Source organism: Primulina eburnea, chromosome 15 (genome assembly GCF_022965805.1).
Source record: "Primulina eburnea isolate SZY01 chromosome 15, ASM2296580v1, whole genome shotgun sequence".
In the NCBI taxonomy this organism is placed as follows: Eukaryota; Viridiplantae; Streptophyta; class Magnoliopsida; order Lamiales; family Gesneriaceae; genus Primulina; species Primulina eburnea.
Window position 1 is genome coordinate 32,628,274 of NC_133115.1, and position 18,130 is coordinate 32,646,403.

The following is an 18,130-nucleotide window of genomic DNA, read 5'->3' on the forward strand; positions in this document are numbered from 1 at the left end:
GATAATTTGTCAAATTTCACTTTAGTCTATAGATAATTATAAAAAAAACTGTACCACACGCACAACGTGTGCAAAGTATCTAGTATGAATAAAATAGCTAGACTGTTTTTTAGTAACATTTTGTCGTTTTTGCATGGAAAAATAAAAGGTTAAAAGATTAGTTGACGGTAAATTTTGTTTTCCAATTACCATAAAGTGGGTGAAATTACGTTTACAAATTGGATTAATCGCAATTCGCAAGTGTGACTACATCTTATGCGTCCATTTTGGCCACATATTATTATCAAATTACAGTCATTAGAATTGAAAAATAGATGAAATGGAGAATGTTTAATCTCTTTTAAAAAATGTCGAACATATAGTAGGATACGGTCGTTATAATTATGGTTGTCTAGTTTTAAGTTTTGCTTTAATACTTAGAATAATGCTATAGGTACAACCAAAATATCATACAACGATATGTACAACAATAATATCGTGATATTTTATTATTATATCGTGAGATTTTGTTATTATTTCGAGAGATTTTGTATTGAATTTATCGTTAGATTTTGATAAATGAAATTTTTGTATTGGATTTTTTGTGTTGTAAGAATTGTTGTATAGATTTGGTTGTACATATAGCATTACTCTAATACTTGTATTGTGTGTTGATAAAACTTTTCAAGGGTAAAAGAAGAGACTGAATTTGGGATGCTCAAAACGTCCCTGAGTCCACTGATCATTATCCTTCGTGCACGTTTCTTGTTAACCATGTTATAGAAACATTTGGCCCTTCTGTCCTCAGATTTTGTTGGAACACATGATTTAGTGAGCGTCCACAAACGTTGCTTGAGACACCATGGGCAAAGACCTCTCCCGTCTAATCATTCACATTCATCATTATAGTATTGCATGCAAGTGAGTAGACTGAAGTTTATATTGAAGGCATGGAAAATTGATGTAGATTCTTCCCAAACAGGAAGGAATTTTAATGTACGTTTGTTACACAGGTGATCTAAAAAGTTACAGTAACCTAACTTGGAAAACTTTTATAGTCCTCTTCAAGAAAAAGAACGAAAATCTCTGTTGATCCAAACACTACAAACTTGAAGCAACTACACAAAACTGCGGGTATGCATTCAGATACCAAGATTTCATACTAGCCGCTTGATCAATTTTGAGGCATCTATGATACTTTGGCTCCATTCCTGTTTCTCCAGCTCTAGTAATCTTGCCAGTACTCCAAAAGCATCGGAAAGTTTATCTTCTTCAACCGGAGTATTGCTCTTAAGGGCAAAAATGACTTCATTGACGTCTTCCTCGAGCTGTAGAGTATAAAGATTGCTAAATACCTGTAAAACACTCATACAAACAAAACAAAGTTAGAAGCACAAAAATATAATGCAGCCTAAAACGCCCAGTGCTGGAGAATTACATCCTATTACCTTTTTAATAAACCAAGAACTTTAAGCACGAGCATGATATGTAACACTCAATACATCAAGAGAACTAGCACACAACATATTGAAACAAATACTAAGAATAAGAGGAATAGTTTGTTACGAGGACCCTAAACATTATTTTATGTCTGGGCAGAATATTGGTAGGAGTAATTATAGGATCACCTTTTTCAATCTTGAATATACTGGAACCTTAACAGCAGAGGACCTAGAAACCAAATTAACTATGAATAAGCCCTGCTCAGAAAGTGAATTTTTGGCAGTCAAAAGAAACGATTCCTCGACGAAATCTGCAGCAGGACAGGTTAAACCAGAGCTGCAAATGCAAGAGAGCAAGGACTGAGTTATAGGAAACTAAAGTTGATTAGCGTTAAAATAAACAGTATATCATTTGCATCACCTCGAATCATCAGAGTCCACATCAACAATAAGTATGTCAATTCTGCAAGACTCTTTTTCTTCTTCATTCACTAACTTCTGGTTGAGAGCATCATTTTCGTCATTATTACATGTTATATCCTTGACGAACTTTATCCCGTCGGCAATATGTACCTGGAAGAAAAACAAGGAAGCAAAAATAAAAGCAGCAGGCAATTAAACTAAAAATACAAACATCATTCAATGAAGGGATAAATTAGTATCTCAGAATGGAAAAATAATTATAATGTTTCAACCGTAAGACAGACTAAATCTAAACTGCAAAATTATCATGCATAAACCTCTCCATTTTCAATACCCTAAGCATTAAAATACAGAAATTATAATATCTTTTAAGTTGTTCAAAATAAAGTTGTACAATTTTTATTTTTTTTTTGTATTGTATGGATATTTTGCATCAGATTCGATAAAGAAAATTATCGAATTAAATTACCACAATCAAACCAAGATACATTTTCAGGATAAACAGCACTATGAGTAGAAAGTTTGAGCCGCGTATCAAATAAAAATCAATGAGCAATTAGCAATGTGAACAGAAGCATGAACAACAAGGCTTCTTATTTTGAACATGAAATGCAAAAACAAGATCTTGTGATATAATAACATTTACTCATCTGAGAAAACTTGTAATATAGAAATTTTCTCCAGTTGCTGACAGGCTAATCAGAAATTATAAGGATGGAGCGATGCAAAAAGATTTGGGATGAACATTTAAGATGGTTAAACACATCTAAAACCAGCCATTATGGACAGTATTGAGCAAGTGGAAGAAAATACAACGCATACATAAAAAATTAAAAGAAAAAATTACAAAAATACTTAAATCAGTTTGAGGTTGTTGGAATTCGACCGCTAATATGGATGAGGATTGAGGATGATATGGAAGAGGAATCTAATGCAACTTATCACACCAAGCAAATTATTATTTTGTATGCACATTTGAATCCATACTAAGTTGGAACTTGAGACAATTAATCTGAAAATACTTGAGCATCACCTTCAAATGTTGATCTTCTCTAAAACCAAAATAGTGTCCAGCAACAACTAATACCACAGGATCTAATTCGACAGCCTGTAAAGTTAAGAATACTACCATGAGAAAAGGATAAAAGAATAAAATTTAAAGCGATAAAATCAGAACCCAGTTACACCTCAATCTCAAGAAATGGGAGGTTCTTCCGGAAAAACATTGGTAGTAATCCTGCTCCAAGACCAATGACGACTGTCTTGACCTGGGAAAGTTGAAAAAGGCACCATCAGTTATAAGAACCTTTTTGGAACAGAGGACCAACCACAAGGACTGATGTCATCTCCGAGGAACATATCACAAAAAAGAAAGAAGGGGAAAAAAGAAAGAAAGAAAAAGAACAAAAAACAAGTTTCAGGCGAATTTTAACCCCTTTGAGGGACATATTGAATTTTGAGGTAAAAATAGGATGCACAAGATCTTTGCATGTTAGCAATACCACCCCATGCCCATTGCCCCGTATCATCCAGCTCATCATAAAAATAAAGGACAGCAATACCACCCCATGCCCATTGCCCCGTATCATCCAGCTCATCATAAAAATAAAGGACAATAAATTTTTTGGTGATAAATAGATAACAACGAAGTTATGATATTCTACTCTAGAAAAGATTACAGGTAATAAGTTTTCCCCTTGGCCTCAAAACATTGACAGCGGAAGAAGAATAGATTACTGAAATTTTGCTTCTATCTCACCATGCTCCCGACTGACACAAGCCTTTCCAAATGTAAAGAAATCAACATTAATCCAGATATAATCCCATTGTGATACGAACTAGCCAAATAATTCTGATCAACATTCATTTCACTGCTTGATGCTCTCTGCAGATGATCCGGCGTCACTGTAAAGAATTATCACCAAGTAAAACTTTTTCTGAAAACAACCATTCTCAAAAAAGGAAACAATAGCAATTAAGTATGGATTAGTTTTCCTTTCATTCCACATCTGACACTGTACAAAAACATTTTTCTCTTCAAAAATCGGATCAGGAGTTAGGTGCATAACAGATCCAGAATAATCTTTTCATAGAAAGGGCCGAATAGGGACATTTTCTCTGATGCTGTGCATTAGTCACAAGAATCAAAGCAATCCATTCAAAACCAGAGATATGAAACAGGAATCCCAGCTTCCGGAGGAAAGTATTTGACCATTGAATGAAAATAAGTTAAAGAAATCATTGGTCAAATAACAATCATAATCATAGGCACAACCGCAACTCAAAAAAAGAACAGAAAAGAAACTCGTAAATTGAACCATGAGAAGACAAACAGATGCTAACCAAGCGAACCAGACAACTGAGAATCAAAATTTCTCTGCTTTCCTTTTTGCCTCGACTTGGAAGCAGCCCCGGCTGCCTTGACCTCTACTTTGTTTGACATATCATCTGGTACTACCGACAAAATAGCTTCAGATTGCACTAAACTCTCGGTTCGTTGAAATGTAAGGCGGCGGAAAATTAAGTCTTTAGATGGAAACCGACGTTGAATCTCATCATCAAGCTTGTTACAGATCACATCTTCCACAACAATTTGACCGGTCAATGCAGATGTAACCTGGAGAAAGCAATTAACAACAAAAGCAAGAAAAAAGATGATAATGCAAAAGATTTTCTGTGTACCAGTAATATTACATAGTCTCACAGAACACCACCAAGGAACTTTAATCTTCATTTGGTTTGCATGGAACAATCCACATGGGATGTTGCCGAGTTCAAGGTAGAGATGCCAAGGTTAAATTTTCTATGTGGTCAAACACATTCTTACAAGCACTCGGCGCTTGATTTCTATCCGACACTCATAAACATCAAATCATAAAAAACCAACACCTTCAACAATTCCACATGCAAGTTGTAACCAAAACAGTTAAAAGCCATTGAATCCTGAACTGCTGGTAAAAGGTAACTTTCACAGTCCATAAACAGCAATTAAACAATCTTGTTAGGTTGTCGCATAGATGATGATTAAAACAACAATTATTTTATTATTTTTATATAGGAAACTAAATTATATTTATTAATTGGAATCAATAGTTACAGATAGAGGACAAGTGATCTGCACATAAAGAAATAAAACAGACAAAAGCCCTACACAAATCAACATATATAACTCCAATTTCTCACTAAGTCTGAAATCGAGAATTTTTTTTGAACTCTACATGCTTCCCAATCTAGCTAGATGTCCGAATTTTAATCCTGTCTCAACACTTTTCAATCGACTCTTATAAGTTGTCAAAAATCCGTCTATTCCACTCCAACCACAGTGACCAACAAATACAATGAAAGTTCGGTTTGGTTTGTTCTATTTTTATAGTAAAGTTCGTTTAGTTTGGTTAGGCGAAAAAAAGTTCGATTAATTCGATTTTAGAAAGTTCGGTTCGTTTTAACCGAATGTTCACCTCTATTATCATCTAGCACGTGGCGGAGCTAGCCCCAGGTACTTCTAAATCCTGGCTCCGCCCCTGGATCCTGAGACACCACCTTATTCCAGCACATCATACACAATTCGGACATAGAGCAAACGAAGGCTATTTCTTTTGCATCATCTCACAAGTAGGCAGCTTACCCAGCACCACGATCTACGAAAAGACTTGAACCTTTGGTGTGATCAGAACTTTCCAAATAACATGAAAGAGAGGGGGAAAAAAAGAAACTCGTTGATCGGAAAGAAAGACTTGAAGAATGATTTAACTGAGAAAACACTTGAAGGATCCCCGTCTCAAACCCTGATATCATCGACCCCCTCAGCCAATCTAACCTCTCTAAAGATCGTAACAAAAAGGTCAACTCATCCACTTCCTCATCCCCCAAATCTCTCCGCAAATGCAAGTCCCAAAATAAAGAAGAGGAGGTAAAGTCCTCCACCCAGACACAATGAGAAATGGGTTTAGTATGAGCCGACGATAGCTGAAAAAAGAAGATGAAATCCTTAAAAGAAGAATCCCCCATCCACCTATCCCCCCAAAACCTGACCTTATTACCCCCTCAAGCCACTGCCTTCACAAACTGGTGAAAAGCCTGATAAATTCTCGAAATAAACTTCAAAGGACTTCTAATGAACCATATTTTGCTAAACCTGTGTCCCAACCATTATCCTGTAACCTGAAGTTGCTCACAATAACCTTGTTCCTCCTCAACAGAACACCTTCTCCAACATTTTCCCATAAGGACCTATTCCTCATACAAATGTTTTCAATACTCAAACCTTCTTTTTTCGGTTTACAGACTTGATCCCATGCAACCATATAACTCTGTTACACCTCTTGGTACCCTAAAAAGAGACATGAAGTACTTTGGTAGAGCATTCAACAATGCTAAAATCAGAGCTAATCTACCCCCTTAGACAAAAACGCTTTCTTCCAACTCGCTAACTTTTTCAACATCTTCAACAAAACTGATTTCCATGTTGAAATTTTCATCGGATTTCCACCCAGTGGTATCCCTAAATATCTGATGGGGCAATTTTCCCATCCATATCCAATTAAAATAACAATTCAATCATGTGATTAATAACAAGTCTAATTCCTCCAGGAAAATAAATTACTTACAAGATAGCCGAGCGTACAAAACGTCAAACATGAAGACTCATTTGAAGTAATTGGATCAACATCACAACCATCACATATTTTGCTAAATACCACATCAGGAGAGAGGTACTGCTGCCTAATCAAGAAATGATACATTTTATCTTGTAGCAAGCAGTTACCTTACTCTTTAATTTTCTTTCTTCAAAATTGATATAATGATAATAATAAGATAGCTCACATAAACAAAAGTTCATGTTAATGAAACAATATGATGTGATTTTAAACCTGGTGAACAATTTTTCGATGCTTGATTCCATCACCTGCAGCCATAAACCTGATCATATCCATTAGACGAATTCTAGTCAGTAAAGATGAAAAGGTTCTCAAAAATTCAAGAAGGCATCACTTTCAACTCATCTCTGGCCAAAATACCAAAAAACATTAGAAACAAAAACAAAATGTGCATTGCAAGAATTACTCTTTTCCTCTTATTTTATACAAGTATTATACTTTAGGCATAGTATACAGTTTGTTGTACTGCCCTTAGTGGCATCTAATTCTTGTTCTTTACTCCAACGTGAAGAGAATAAAAATTCAGAGGACTTTGTAATAAAGAAATTTATTGGAACAATATTGTACAAAGGCCTTCCCAAGAACCTCAAAAAATCAACTGCATTCATAGTAGTGTTATGCACAACAAAAGATTTGGTTTAATTAGTATCATATTCAAGTATAAAGATCCTATTTGGATATGGATTGTCCCATTTTCTAATAGATCTTTACTTTTGAATTTCCTCAGTCCAGTTACCATAAACGATAAAAATCACATATTCTAGGATCCTGTTAAAACAAATGCAATCCCATAATTTTCAATTAGATCATCTTATTTGTAAAAACTTCCCTTCTCTGTGACACTCTGAAATACATGGAAGAAAAAGATCAAGGCTTGTCAAGGCTGCTACCAACAGAATCATGGTGTTTGAATACGAACGAATGCACTCAGTTCAATGGAAAATTGCTATAAGAACGCCTACAGCCTTTCATTTTAGGTGTTCATATATATCAAGATGACCGTATCTAATTCAATCATTAATAAAGAAGACAAGTGCAAAAGAAATCAAATTTACAATAACATGTGCATAAATCAATCGTGTCAGCTGAGGAAGAGTAGAAATCCTTAAAATAAAATCCCATAAGAAAATTGAGTTTACAAAACTACAAGCTAGCATAACATATGAATAAAAAAAGATAAAAATGAGAGTGCAAAATAATATAATATTTATGCCTAATGATGAATACAAAAAGATAAGATTGCAGAAGCATACGGGATTTGAACTCCATCAATATTTCCAGGCGACAGTTGCTTCACTAAAGGAGAAAGATCCATCTAAAATACGAAAAGCAAAATACAAGAAAGTGATACAGTTAAATTCAGACTAACAATGCCTAATAACAAAATAAAAAGTGGGAATTACCTGTATATCCTCCATGGAAGCACTAGCATGGCTAGAATCCAGTATAATCTGGCATTTAGCAATATTATTGTATCATTAAAGAATTAAAAATAACAACCAAGATGCATACAGAGAACTCATACAGCTGACTATGAGAAGTACCATCAGCAAACGGGCAGCCTTCGAGCTCACAACAACGAGCCATTGCCCTTCTTCTGATGAGAATAGCCACTCATGAGCACGTGTCTAAAATATAAATTTTCGAGAAAGGTTTCATGAGCTTAGTATACAAGGTGCACACATATAATCAAGCATTTAAACGGATTCTGAAAAACTAACTTTTGGAACAAGGAATACTCCAAAATTTAAAGAGAAAGGCACGGAGTCTCGCTGAGCATCAAGAAGAACAGCTCTGTAGGAGAAATAGGACATTCCAGGTTCACCTAAAGTTAGCTTTACCCTACGACCTGGATCAAGCTCCGCCATATATCCTCTTACCCCAAGCTTCAGGTCCTCTAGCGAATACAATATATCAGAGCCACTAGAGTGTTCTGCGCGGAACTTTTTCTCCCTTTCAAGTGCCTCACTAAGTCCAAAAGCCTAAAATATGTAAAAGATTAAATCAATTTCCCTAACAAAAATGCATGCCAAACTCCAAGCATATTCAACAAAAAGAGTATCACAATTTTATTTTATTTTTATAGGAAACAATATTATAATATATATTTTAAAGTTATTAATTACAAAAAGCAGACAAGTGGTCCGCACAACAAAAAAAAAACGCGGATCATATCAACAACATATATAACTTCAATCCCTTAAGAAATCTGAAACCGAGAATGTCTTAAACTCTTTATGTTTCCCGATCCAGCGAGATGCAAGATAAATATCTATAAATCAGAATATTCCTTAATAAAACATGCAAGATAAATATCTATAAATCAGAATATCATTTCTAATGCTGATGAAAATTGCATTAATCAAGTGTAAATTATATAATATATAAATTTTAAAAAATCTTATCTCAATAAGGATTATTACATGACTAAAATACCCACTTTAGGGGCTGAGAAACACGTTCACTATTACCTTAAGACGCTAACTTTTCTCAGATTTTCAAGACAGAGATACATAAATTACTCTACACTATTCACAATTTTCTTGGGGGTTGGAGAAAAATTCTAATGCGGGCAAGGAGCGACCAAGACTTTGAGTATCTTACTTCCATTATCTAAGCGATTGATTTTATTATTTTGAATTTTTAATTATGTCTAGCCGCTGCAGTTTTGTTTAGGACAGTCAAGTTCTATGTCGAAGATTGATTAGTAATTAATTTAATTCAGGTTTAATTCATTTTTATATAAATCATTATTTTTGTAATAAATGTTACCAACATTCCTACATTTTTCACCGACTATCAGAATTCTTGAAGTGGTAAGCATCTTATGCGGAGCTAAATTACTCTTTCTAATGATTCAATAAACTGCCAATGCATGCCTTGTGCTAAATCTGTTTATTTGGTTCTTTGATTATTCTCCTTGAACTCAACGAGTTTTCGAATAATTAATCAGACTGAAAACCGTACGAGTTCGAACATTACGGTAAATTAATTAACAGAAAATACATGAGCAAAGCCAAAACCCGTATGGACTCCTCAGAACAAACACTTTAATTCATGTTTATATAATTCAGAGAAGACTATAATTCAACCGTAAGGTGAAACAGATTTCCCAAAAAATTTAATTTTTTATATTTTATTACTTTTAGTTAAGCCTTACATGTTAGTAATAATACAATTATTTAAATTAATTTAGCTTTCTGCATTCAGTTTGGTTAATAAATTCCTTTTTTAAATTCATTTTTCTTTTGCTATTTTCTTAGTTCAATTAATTAGGTTAGTTTGTCGATAATTAAAATCGAACAAAATTTATGAGTTCATATGGAATTTTTCTGTTGAACATCCAATAATTGATATGGATAAACTGTTTTGTTAAGATATAAGATGTTATCGGATCATTTGTATTTTAAACTTTAAATTGATTAGATTAGGATTATCTATTGATTTGTTTTCTTGTATATATGTGTAGCAGCTTTCCTTGGTTTTTTAATTGAATAAAAACAGTACTTTAATTCCGGCACGTATACACTCTGGTAAATATCTTCATGGTATCAGCAGTCAAGATCGGCCAATGACAAAATATGGAATGGCCTCCTCTTCCGACGCTACACCTTCTCTGGCGACCACGACCCACAGCTTGGGCGATGTGTCTCCGACCCACAACAATCAGCATCGTCAATCCTCCCCAATTTTAGGTATTGAAAAAAACACACAAACTATTCGAAAAAAAGGTAGAGCAATGCATATCTTTATTCAACATACTGACTGATAATAAATTACAATTAAGTGTTGGGACAAATAACACATTATGTAAGCATAAATCCAGGGATAACCAAATGGGCCATGTGAACAAAATTTGGGGCCATTCATGACTGAACAAAATTATGGGTACCCTTTGGTTCTTATTATTGTCGATGATCATAGTCGTTTGTCCTGGTTATTTCTCATGAAAGATAAAAGTGAGACTTCAAAAATATTTCAAACCTTCAACACTATGATCCAAACACAATTCTCTACAAACATCCATATCCTTCACAATGATCGAGCCAGAGATTTCTTTAACTTTGTCTTAGGTGATTAGCTCGCCACTTGAGGGATTGTTCATCAAAGCTCTTGCGTTGACACACCTCAGCAAAATGGTGCCGAAACGCAAAAATTGTCATCTTCTTGAGGTGGCTTGTTCCTTGCTGTTCACTCATTATGTCCATCATCATTTCTAGGGTGAGGCTGTCCTAATAGCTACTTACCTCATTAATCGGATGCCGTCTAGAGTCCTTAAGTTCCAGACTCCTATTCAGACAAAGCTCATCTTTCATGCATATTCATTCTCAATTTCGAAGTAAACTTGATCCTCGTTCACTCAAATGTATCTTCCTTGGGTCCTCTCCTAATCAAAAGGGATACAAGTGATATTCTTCAACCACTAAGAAATTCTATTGTTACCTGGATGTCGGTTTCAATGAGGCCGAGGCTTTCTTCCCACCTTCCTCGGTTCAGGAGAAGCCTATTATGAATGAACCTCTGAAGCTAGAACCCTTCAACATCCCAATTGATGTCCAGACACATCCTATACTTGATCCAATACACACAATCCCACCAGATAACTCCCAGACGCAACATGAGCATCATATTTTACCTTTTGACCATGTTTATTCTTGCAGGAAGTCATCAGGACCACACACACGATCAACAAACCAAGATTACTTCCCCAATACTAGATACTCTTGAAAACAATCAAGGTACGCCAAGCTCTGATTTACCTAATATTGATGATCTCGATGATAAATCCATTGCATTGAGAAAAAGAGTTAGATCATGCACCAAACGCCCTATAAGCAACTTTGTCTCCCTTGATATTTCATCCCCTGCATATCAGGTCTTTTTTGTGAATTTAGACCAAGTACAGGTTCCATCAAACATTACCGAAGCCCTCCAAAATCAAAATTGGAAGGCTGCTGCCTTTGGTGAAACACAATCTCTTGAGAACAACACCACCTGGCAGATCAGGTGGAAGTGGAAACGAACTGTTGGATGTGACTGGACTTTCAAAATCAAGCATAAGACTGATGGGAGCTAATTGAAAGATTTAAAGCACAACTAGTAGCGAAAGGGTATACCCAGATTTATGGGATCGACTATCAAGAAACTTTTGCATTCGTCCCCATGTTAAATACGGTTCATGTACTCCTATCCATGTTGAGACCGGTCTTTACATCAACTTTATGTCAATAATTCTTTGATGAATGGAGATTTGGAAGAAGAAATCTACACGAGAATACCGTTGTTCGAGTCCAAAATTACTGCCAATAAGGTATGTAGATTGAAGAAATTTTTATGGTTTGAAGTAATCCCCAGAACTTGGTTTCACAGGTTCACCAAAAGCTTGAAAGAAAATGGATACATGTAGGGATGTAAACGAGCCGAGCCGAACAGTATAAGGCTCGAGCTCAGCTTGTTTCGGATATATAGGAGTTCGAGCTCGATTCGAGCTTTTATCATTAGACTTGAGCTCGGCTCATTTGAAAATTACTAAATTTGCGAATAGCTCGAGCTTGGTTCGTTAATAGCTAGTTTATCATGTTTAACGAACATGGACCAAGTTCGGCCCGTTATGCAGGCTCGTTTTCGAGCTGAGTTTGTTTCAGAGCTCGTCGAGTATTTTTAGTCAAACAACCGACTAAGATATGATAATCTAATGGGTATGCTTCTCATTGTGAAGCAATACAGACTGTTTTTCTTATTATCTTCCAATAACAATATACAGTCCAAATATATAGTTGATGTGATCACATAGAATAACAAATTAAGGAAACAGAATAACCTAAATCTAATCAAATATAAATAATAAATAAATATTATATAAATATTATTCTTCTACACATTGTATAGCATTTCAATCTCTTGAATTTCACTAAAATAGAAATGTGAGACAAAAATTAATAGCCCAAAAAACTAACCAAGCTCAAGCTTGCGAACAGGCTCGCGAGCTTACGATCCGAATATCTTTAAGCTCGAGCTCGATAAGCTTAACGAACAATCTCGAACGAGCTTTTTACCGAGCTCCGATTAGCTCACGAGAAACATGGTTCGTTTACATTCTTAGATACATGAAGTGCCAATCAGATCACACAATGTTTCTCAAACACTCCGACAAAGACAGGATTTTTGTTATCATTGTTTATGTTGACGATATTGTTATTATTGGAAACTATGAACAGGATAGTATTAAGGCAAAACAGTTGCTCTCAAAAGAATTCGAGATGGACTTGGAGCATTTGAAATATTTCTTGGGAATGAAAATGGCATGATCAAAGCATGGAATCTGTATCTCTCAAAGAAAATATGTCTTGGACTTTTTGAAAGAAACAGGGATCTTGGGATGCAAGCATGTTGACACTCTTATTGGCCCAAATATAAAAATTGAGAATAAAGAGGATAGTCCAACAGATGACAAAGGACGATCTCAGAGGCTAGTGGGTAAACTAAAATATCTATCTCACAAAAAACATGATATTGGGTTTGTTGTAAGTGTCATAAGCCAGTTCATGAACAATCCAGGAGAAGAACATATGGATGTTGTCATTTGAGGTTGAAGTATCTAAAGGGATCTCCAGGAAAGGAACTATGATTTTCGCAAAACCTTCTCAGGAAACATACAGTTATACAATGATGCTAATTGGGCAGGATCTTCCATTGACAGACGATCCACATCCGGATATTGCTCATTTGTATGGGGAAATCTAGTGACAACAAGCTGTTGTGAGAAGAAGCAGTGTAGAAGCCGAGTTTGCCTCCTTGGCCAATGGAATTTGTGGATTCAGAGGTTGTTCACATAATTGAAATTAGGGGTCGTCAGACAGTGGAATTCAAGTGTGACAATCGAGCTGCAATAAGTATCACCAAGAATCCAGTTCACCTGTATCGAACTAAGCATATTGCAGTCGTCTGTCATTTCATAAGAAACTTTGCTACGTTACTAGTCATTCACAAGTTGCAGACATCCTAACAAAAGCCATATCTCGTCCTACATTCGAAGACTTGTTGTCTAAGTTGAGCATGATCAACATATACAACCCAACTTGAAGGGAACGTTGAATATCCAATAATTGATATGGATAGATTGTTTGTTAACACAAGATGTTATCAGATCATTTGTATTTTAAACTTTAAATTGATCAGATTGAGGCTATTTATTGATTTGTTTTCTTGTATATATGTGTAGCAGCTTTTCTCAGTTTTTCAATGGAATAAAAACAGTGCTTTAATTCCAACACACATACATTCTCGTATGTATCTTCATTATCTTTCAAAGTAAATTACATCGCAAATGATTTGTATACCTATGAGGTGGAAAAATGATCGTCTTATTTAAAAAAAAAACTCCAACTAAATTGCCTCATTCTTTCGACGGAGGTTTTTAGGGTTAAAGGAAAAGGCAACAAATACTTGTACCTGATAACCATCACATATGATAGAGGATTGATCTACGAATGCTGATATCTCAGAAATTGCAGAAATAGTATCTTTCTCAGCAATGACCATAAAAGTCTGCAGTTTAAGATTTCTAGATGACGACTGCTCACCAATTGCGAGAAGACTTATCTTCCACCCAAACCGATACTTAGGTAAAAGTAGATCTGAGAGATATTCATAATGCATCAGGTATAAAGTTTAACGACTTCAACAAAAGTGCATTTTCACATTATGAAAGGAGCAAATATACAATGGATACTAGCATGTCCCCAAAAGCAGCACTGACTTTCACCATAAAGATGAATGTGCGTGAGAGAGAGAGAAAGGGGAGAATATAGCAGAATCTATATACCTATAAAAAGATGAGTTTTATTTGTGAGCTTACTCTTGTGACCTCTTGTTTTGCATTTTGACATATTTGATGAGGTTATTTTAGTCCTTGTCCATGTTAAGGTTAATAGGATTTAATTCACTTTAGTAGTTATCATTCAGTTGTATTTATGTTTATAAAAATTGATGTCTTGTGCATTTATTTTTTTGTTCATTTTGACATAGTTGATGGGGTTATTTTGTCATTGTCCATGTTACGGTTAATAGGATTTAATTCATTTTAGTAGTTATCATTCAATTGTATTTATGTTGGTAGAAATTGATGTCTTGTGCATTTATTTTTTGTTCATGTGTTTGTTATATTCTTGTGACCTTTAGTATTACCTTTGTATTCTTTTTTTTGTTCACGTGTTTGTCAAATTCTTGTGACCTTTAGTAATACCTTTGTTTTCTTTTTCCACTCGCTTTATCATTCTTCTTCACTTTTTTTTATTGTTTTCTCCATGTTTTTCTTTTTTTTCTTTGCGACATTCGTTTTTTGTTATTTTCACACTGTTTTTTCCTCTTTGTGGCATTTGTTTTTTAGTCATTGTCCATGTTAAGTTAAAAGGATTTAATTCATTTTGGTGGTTATCATTCAATTGTATTTATGTTGGTAGAAATTGATGTCTTGTGGTATTTATTTTTGGTTCACGCGTTTATTTTATTCTTGTGACTTTTAGTATTACATTTTGTGTACTTCATTTAAGTACATTGTGGTTTGGGCTTTGATAAAATCCATTACTCTATTAATTTATTTTTATTGTTTTTTTTATGTATGGTATTTGGACGAAAAAAAAACTTTTCTGTTTGATAGAGTTGTTATTATGTCATAATCACGTTGATTGAAAAGTTTGTCATATGAACAAGTGAACATATATGTTTATAGTTATGATGCTATTTTATCTGTTGTGTTTTGATCTGTTTAGATTGACAAATACTTTTGAACATGATGTTATTCAAACGATTTAAATAATATCTAAATTTCGTAATTATGTTTTGATCGTTAGCCAACAATGTCTAATGCACATGCACTTTCCTAGTATTACACATATCCAAAGCTGTCGATCAATTAGATATATGGAAGAGGAACAATACCTAAAACATGAGATTCTGCTAAAGTGAGGCAAATAAATTTCCCTCCAGATTTTAAAAGCCTTCGCACCTGGTAGCACACAAATATAAACATATACATATAAATTGAACAAATCTACGATGGATGAAACATATATTGCTCAAATGTATGATTTAGGAGTATTTTGAATTGAACAAATTAAGCATTTGAACCAAATATATATATTTCTGAACTGATATGATATAGGCATATACATTAAGATGAAAGTGTAGAACTCTAAAACTTCCATAGAGCTTACCTCTGATAGATAGAGATTCCCCAATTTGGACCCATGCTCCGGCTCCATCAAAGCATCCAATCCTCCCTTGTCGATAATGGCATCAAAGCTCTCGTTCGCAAACTGAATTGAAGTCAAAACTATCAGATGAAACTATGCAGGTAGGAAAATAGAAGTGTGGAAAAAAATACACTGAGCTATACACAATTGTCAAAGAAACAATTACCCACGATATATGTAAATTATTAAGTAGATTCAAAGATTTGCAGCATAAATGGTTCTGCTGCATATTTTATCATAATACAAAGGGCATTGGACATGAGAGTTTATTGATAAAAGAGCAAGAAATGTAAAACATAATCTCATGCAATTTTATTTCCCAGCTTATTGACAACATCCATCCAGGAGGGTGTACGTGACTTTATTAGTTAGACGTTTTTGAGTCAGATGTTCAATTTACGTCAGTCTACCACTGGCCACAACTACCCACTGGCCACAACTACTAGACTACGTTTGGTTACTAAAACAGGAGAAAGAAATGAAGCTGTTGTGGTCAAACCCACTATACAACATGCTTAATCAAACATCCAACCTCACACAAACTTCCATAAAGAAAACTCAAGATTCATCAAATCACCTGCATATTTGTCATGTCCATGACGCGCCACTTCATCTCCGGCCGTTCTCTCACATTCCTTCGCAGCATATTAGATATAACCACCTTCGAGAAATCAATATTGGTTATATTTCTGAACCCCACATCGTATAAATGCTCGGAGAGCCTCGAGTTTCCACACCCGGGCACCAGTATGCTCGTCTTTTCCGCCTCCACCCGAGGAAACTCTCTTTCGGATTCCGGCGGTAATGAAGATGGCAAAAGATGGGTTGTGATTAAGTTTTGGATTTGGGGCCATTCCGCATACCACTCGAAAGAGTCTTCGCTGCCTCGCACGGTGAAGAATTGGTCCCAATTCTCTTTGCTAGTAAAGTCATCGAGTGTTTTCAGCAGCTCTTCTTGCTTTTGAACGCTACTACTGGTGTTCGATTTCGGGGTCTTCTTCTTCTCTTTCTTCCCCATTTTTCTCTGGCTATTTCTTGATTTCAAGCACGACACTCAGCTGGGTTTTCGGGCGCGGGAGCGATGCTAGCAGGGGAAAATGGGTCAAAAGGACTAATGCGTGTGTGCTTTATTTTTAAACGCAGGCCTAACGACTTGTTTTACATGTGTGCAATGCCCTCAAATCTCAATTAAAGATACAAATTTTATAATAAAAATAATAATTATAAATTAAAAGGTTGATTATCTATATCTAATCTTTTTATTAAAGCTGAAATTTTTAACTTTATAAACATATTAATCATTTGCCGTTCAATTTAAATATCTAAAGTAAATAAAACTTAAATGGAAAATATGTATCTTATATAAAAAGACTTAAATCAACAACCGAAAGAACAAAAAATAAAATACAAATAATAATAATAATGTAATGCCATGATTATGGGACTGAAAATGATATTTTGCTAAAGTAAAATTAAATAACTTCAATTTCATTCTTATTGGTGTATTTATTTTATTAGTTTTTGAAAGAGATAGGATTAACTTCTGCAAACTGTAGGAAAACATTCACAATAATTCTGTGATATACTTTTAAGAGCTATAACTATTTTTACCATTAATACTAGAGGTCATTAATTGGTTGAAACAAATTTTATTTTATTTTGTTTTATTTTTGGTCTGTGGAGGGTTTGTCACAACTTACCACTGGATCTCGAAATCAAGACATCGTCTTAAATTTAAGATGCACAATTAGCTATGTGTTTCCTCATATATTCAGGAGGAATTTGTTCACCCTGGAAAGTTTGGAGGAATCTGAGTGGATAGACTAACTGAGTGAACCGAGTCAATTCCTACTTGGCTAATAGAAGTAGTTCTTGTTTTTCTATTATCAAAGTAACAAGTCAAGTAGTTCTTCCGACTAAATCGGTATGCTGCATTGAGCTGCTGCAAATTCTCCAGGCTGTGAGTTGATGATAGTTGTCTCCACCAATTGCACAGCACCGTGTAAATTTGCTTGCTTTGGTGAGAGTTTTAATCATTGAAAGAAAGGTTTCTACTTACATTGGAATTCCTAATATATGAAGACATTTATAATAAGCATGTCGATAATCATGCTAATCAAATCATGGATGTTATCCATGATCTTGGTAAACTTTTCTTAAAAAAACAAATACACTATTTCCAGCGGCTGATCTTTAGAGATCACTGATGAATAATTGTTTCCACCATCATCTGTCATTGCCACGAGCAGGAACAAATGCTTTAGGGTTGTTGCAAGATGGTAGTTTCAGTGCAGTGCTAACTGTGCTAAGGCTGATGTTTCTGGTTGGCTAACGCTGCGTCACATCAGGAGATAGAAAGTTGATCATACAGATT

At 34.8% G+C, this 18,130-nt stretch overlaps 1 protein-coding gene across 1 annotated transcript; it reads right to left on the minus strand.

Annotated features, from left to right (window-relative positions):
- Positions 1-915: 915 nt before the first annotated feature.
- Positions 916-16,882, minus strand: LOC140815262 (uncharacterized). Its single transcript, XM_073174390.1, has 16 exons — positions 16,334-16,882; positions 15,718-15,819; positions 15,443-15,509; positions 13,955-14,139; positions 8,224-8,484; positions 8,047-8,130; positions 7,906-7,953; positions 7,756-7,817; positions 6,716-6,764; positions 4,188-4,461; positions 3,604-3,749; positions 3,032-3,112; positions 2,878-2,952; positions 1,843-1,994; positions 1,608-1,758; positions 916-1,334 (listed from the first exon to the last, which is right to left on the minus strand). The coding sequence occupies exons 1-16, from the start codon at positions 16,772-16,774 to the stop codon at positions 1,137-1,139; spliced, it is 2,376 nt and encodes a 791-aa protein (XP_073030491.1). The 5' UTR covers positions 16,775-16,882; the 3' UTR covers positions 916-1,136.
- Between the last annotated feature and the right edge of the window lie 1,248 nt (positions 16,883-18,130).

Excerpts from the sequence above, each read along its gene's own strand:
- LOC140815262 (XM_073174390.1), bottom strand. The coding sequence starts at position 16,774 with ATGGGGAAGAAAGAGAAGAAGAAGACCCCGAAATCGAACACCAGTAGT. Across the intron at positions 14,140-15,442 it reads AGCAGAATCTCATGTTTTAG|ATCTACTTTTACCTAAGTAT; the intron begins GTATTGTTCCTC and ends AATATCTCTCAG. Across the intron at positions 1,995-2,877 it reads GAGAAGATCAACATTTGAAG|GTACATATTGCCGACGGGAT; the intron begins GTGATGCTCAAG and ends TTTTTCTTCCAG.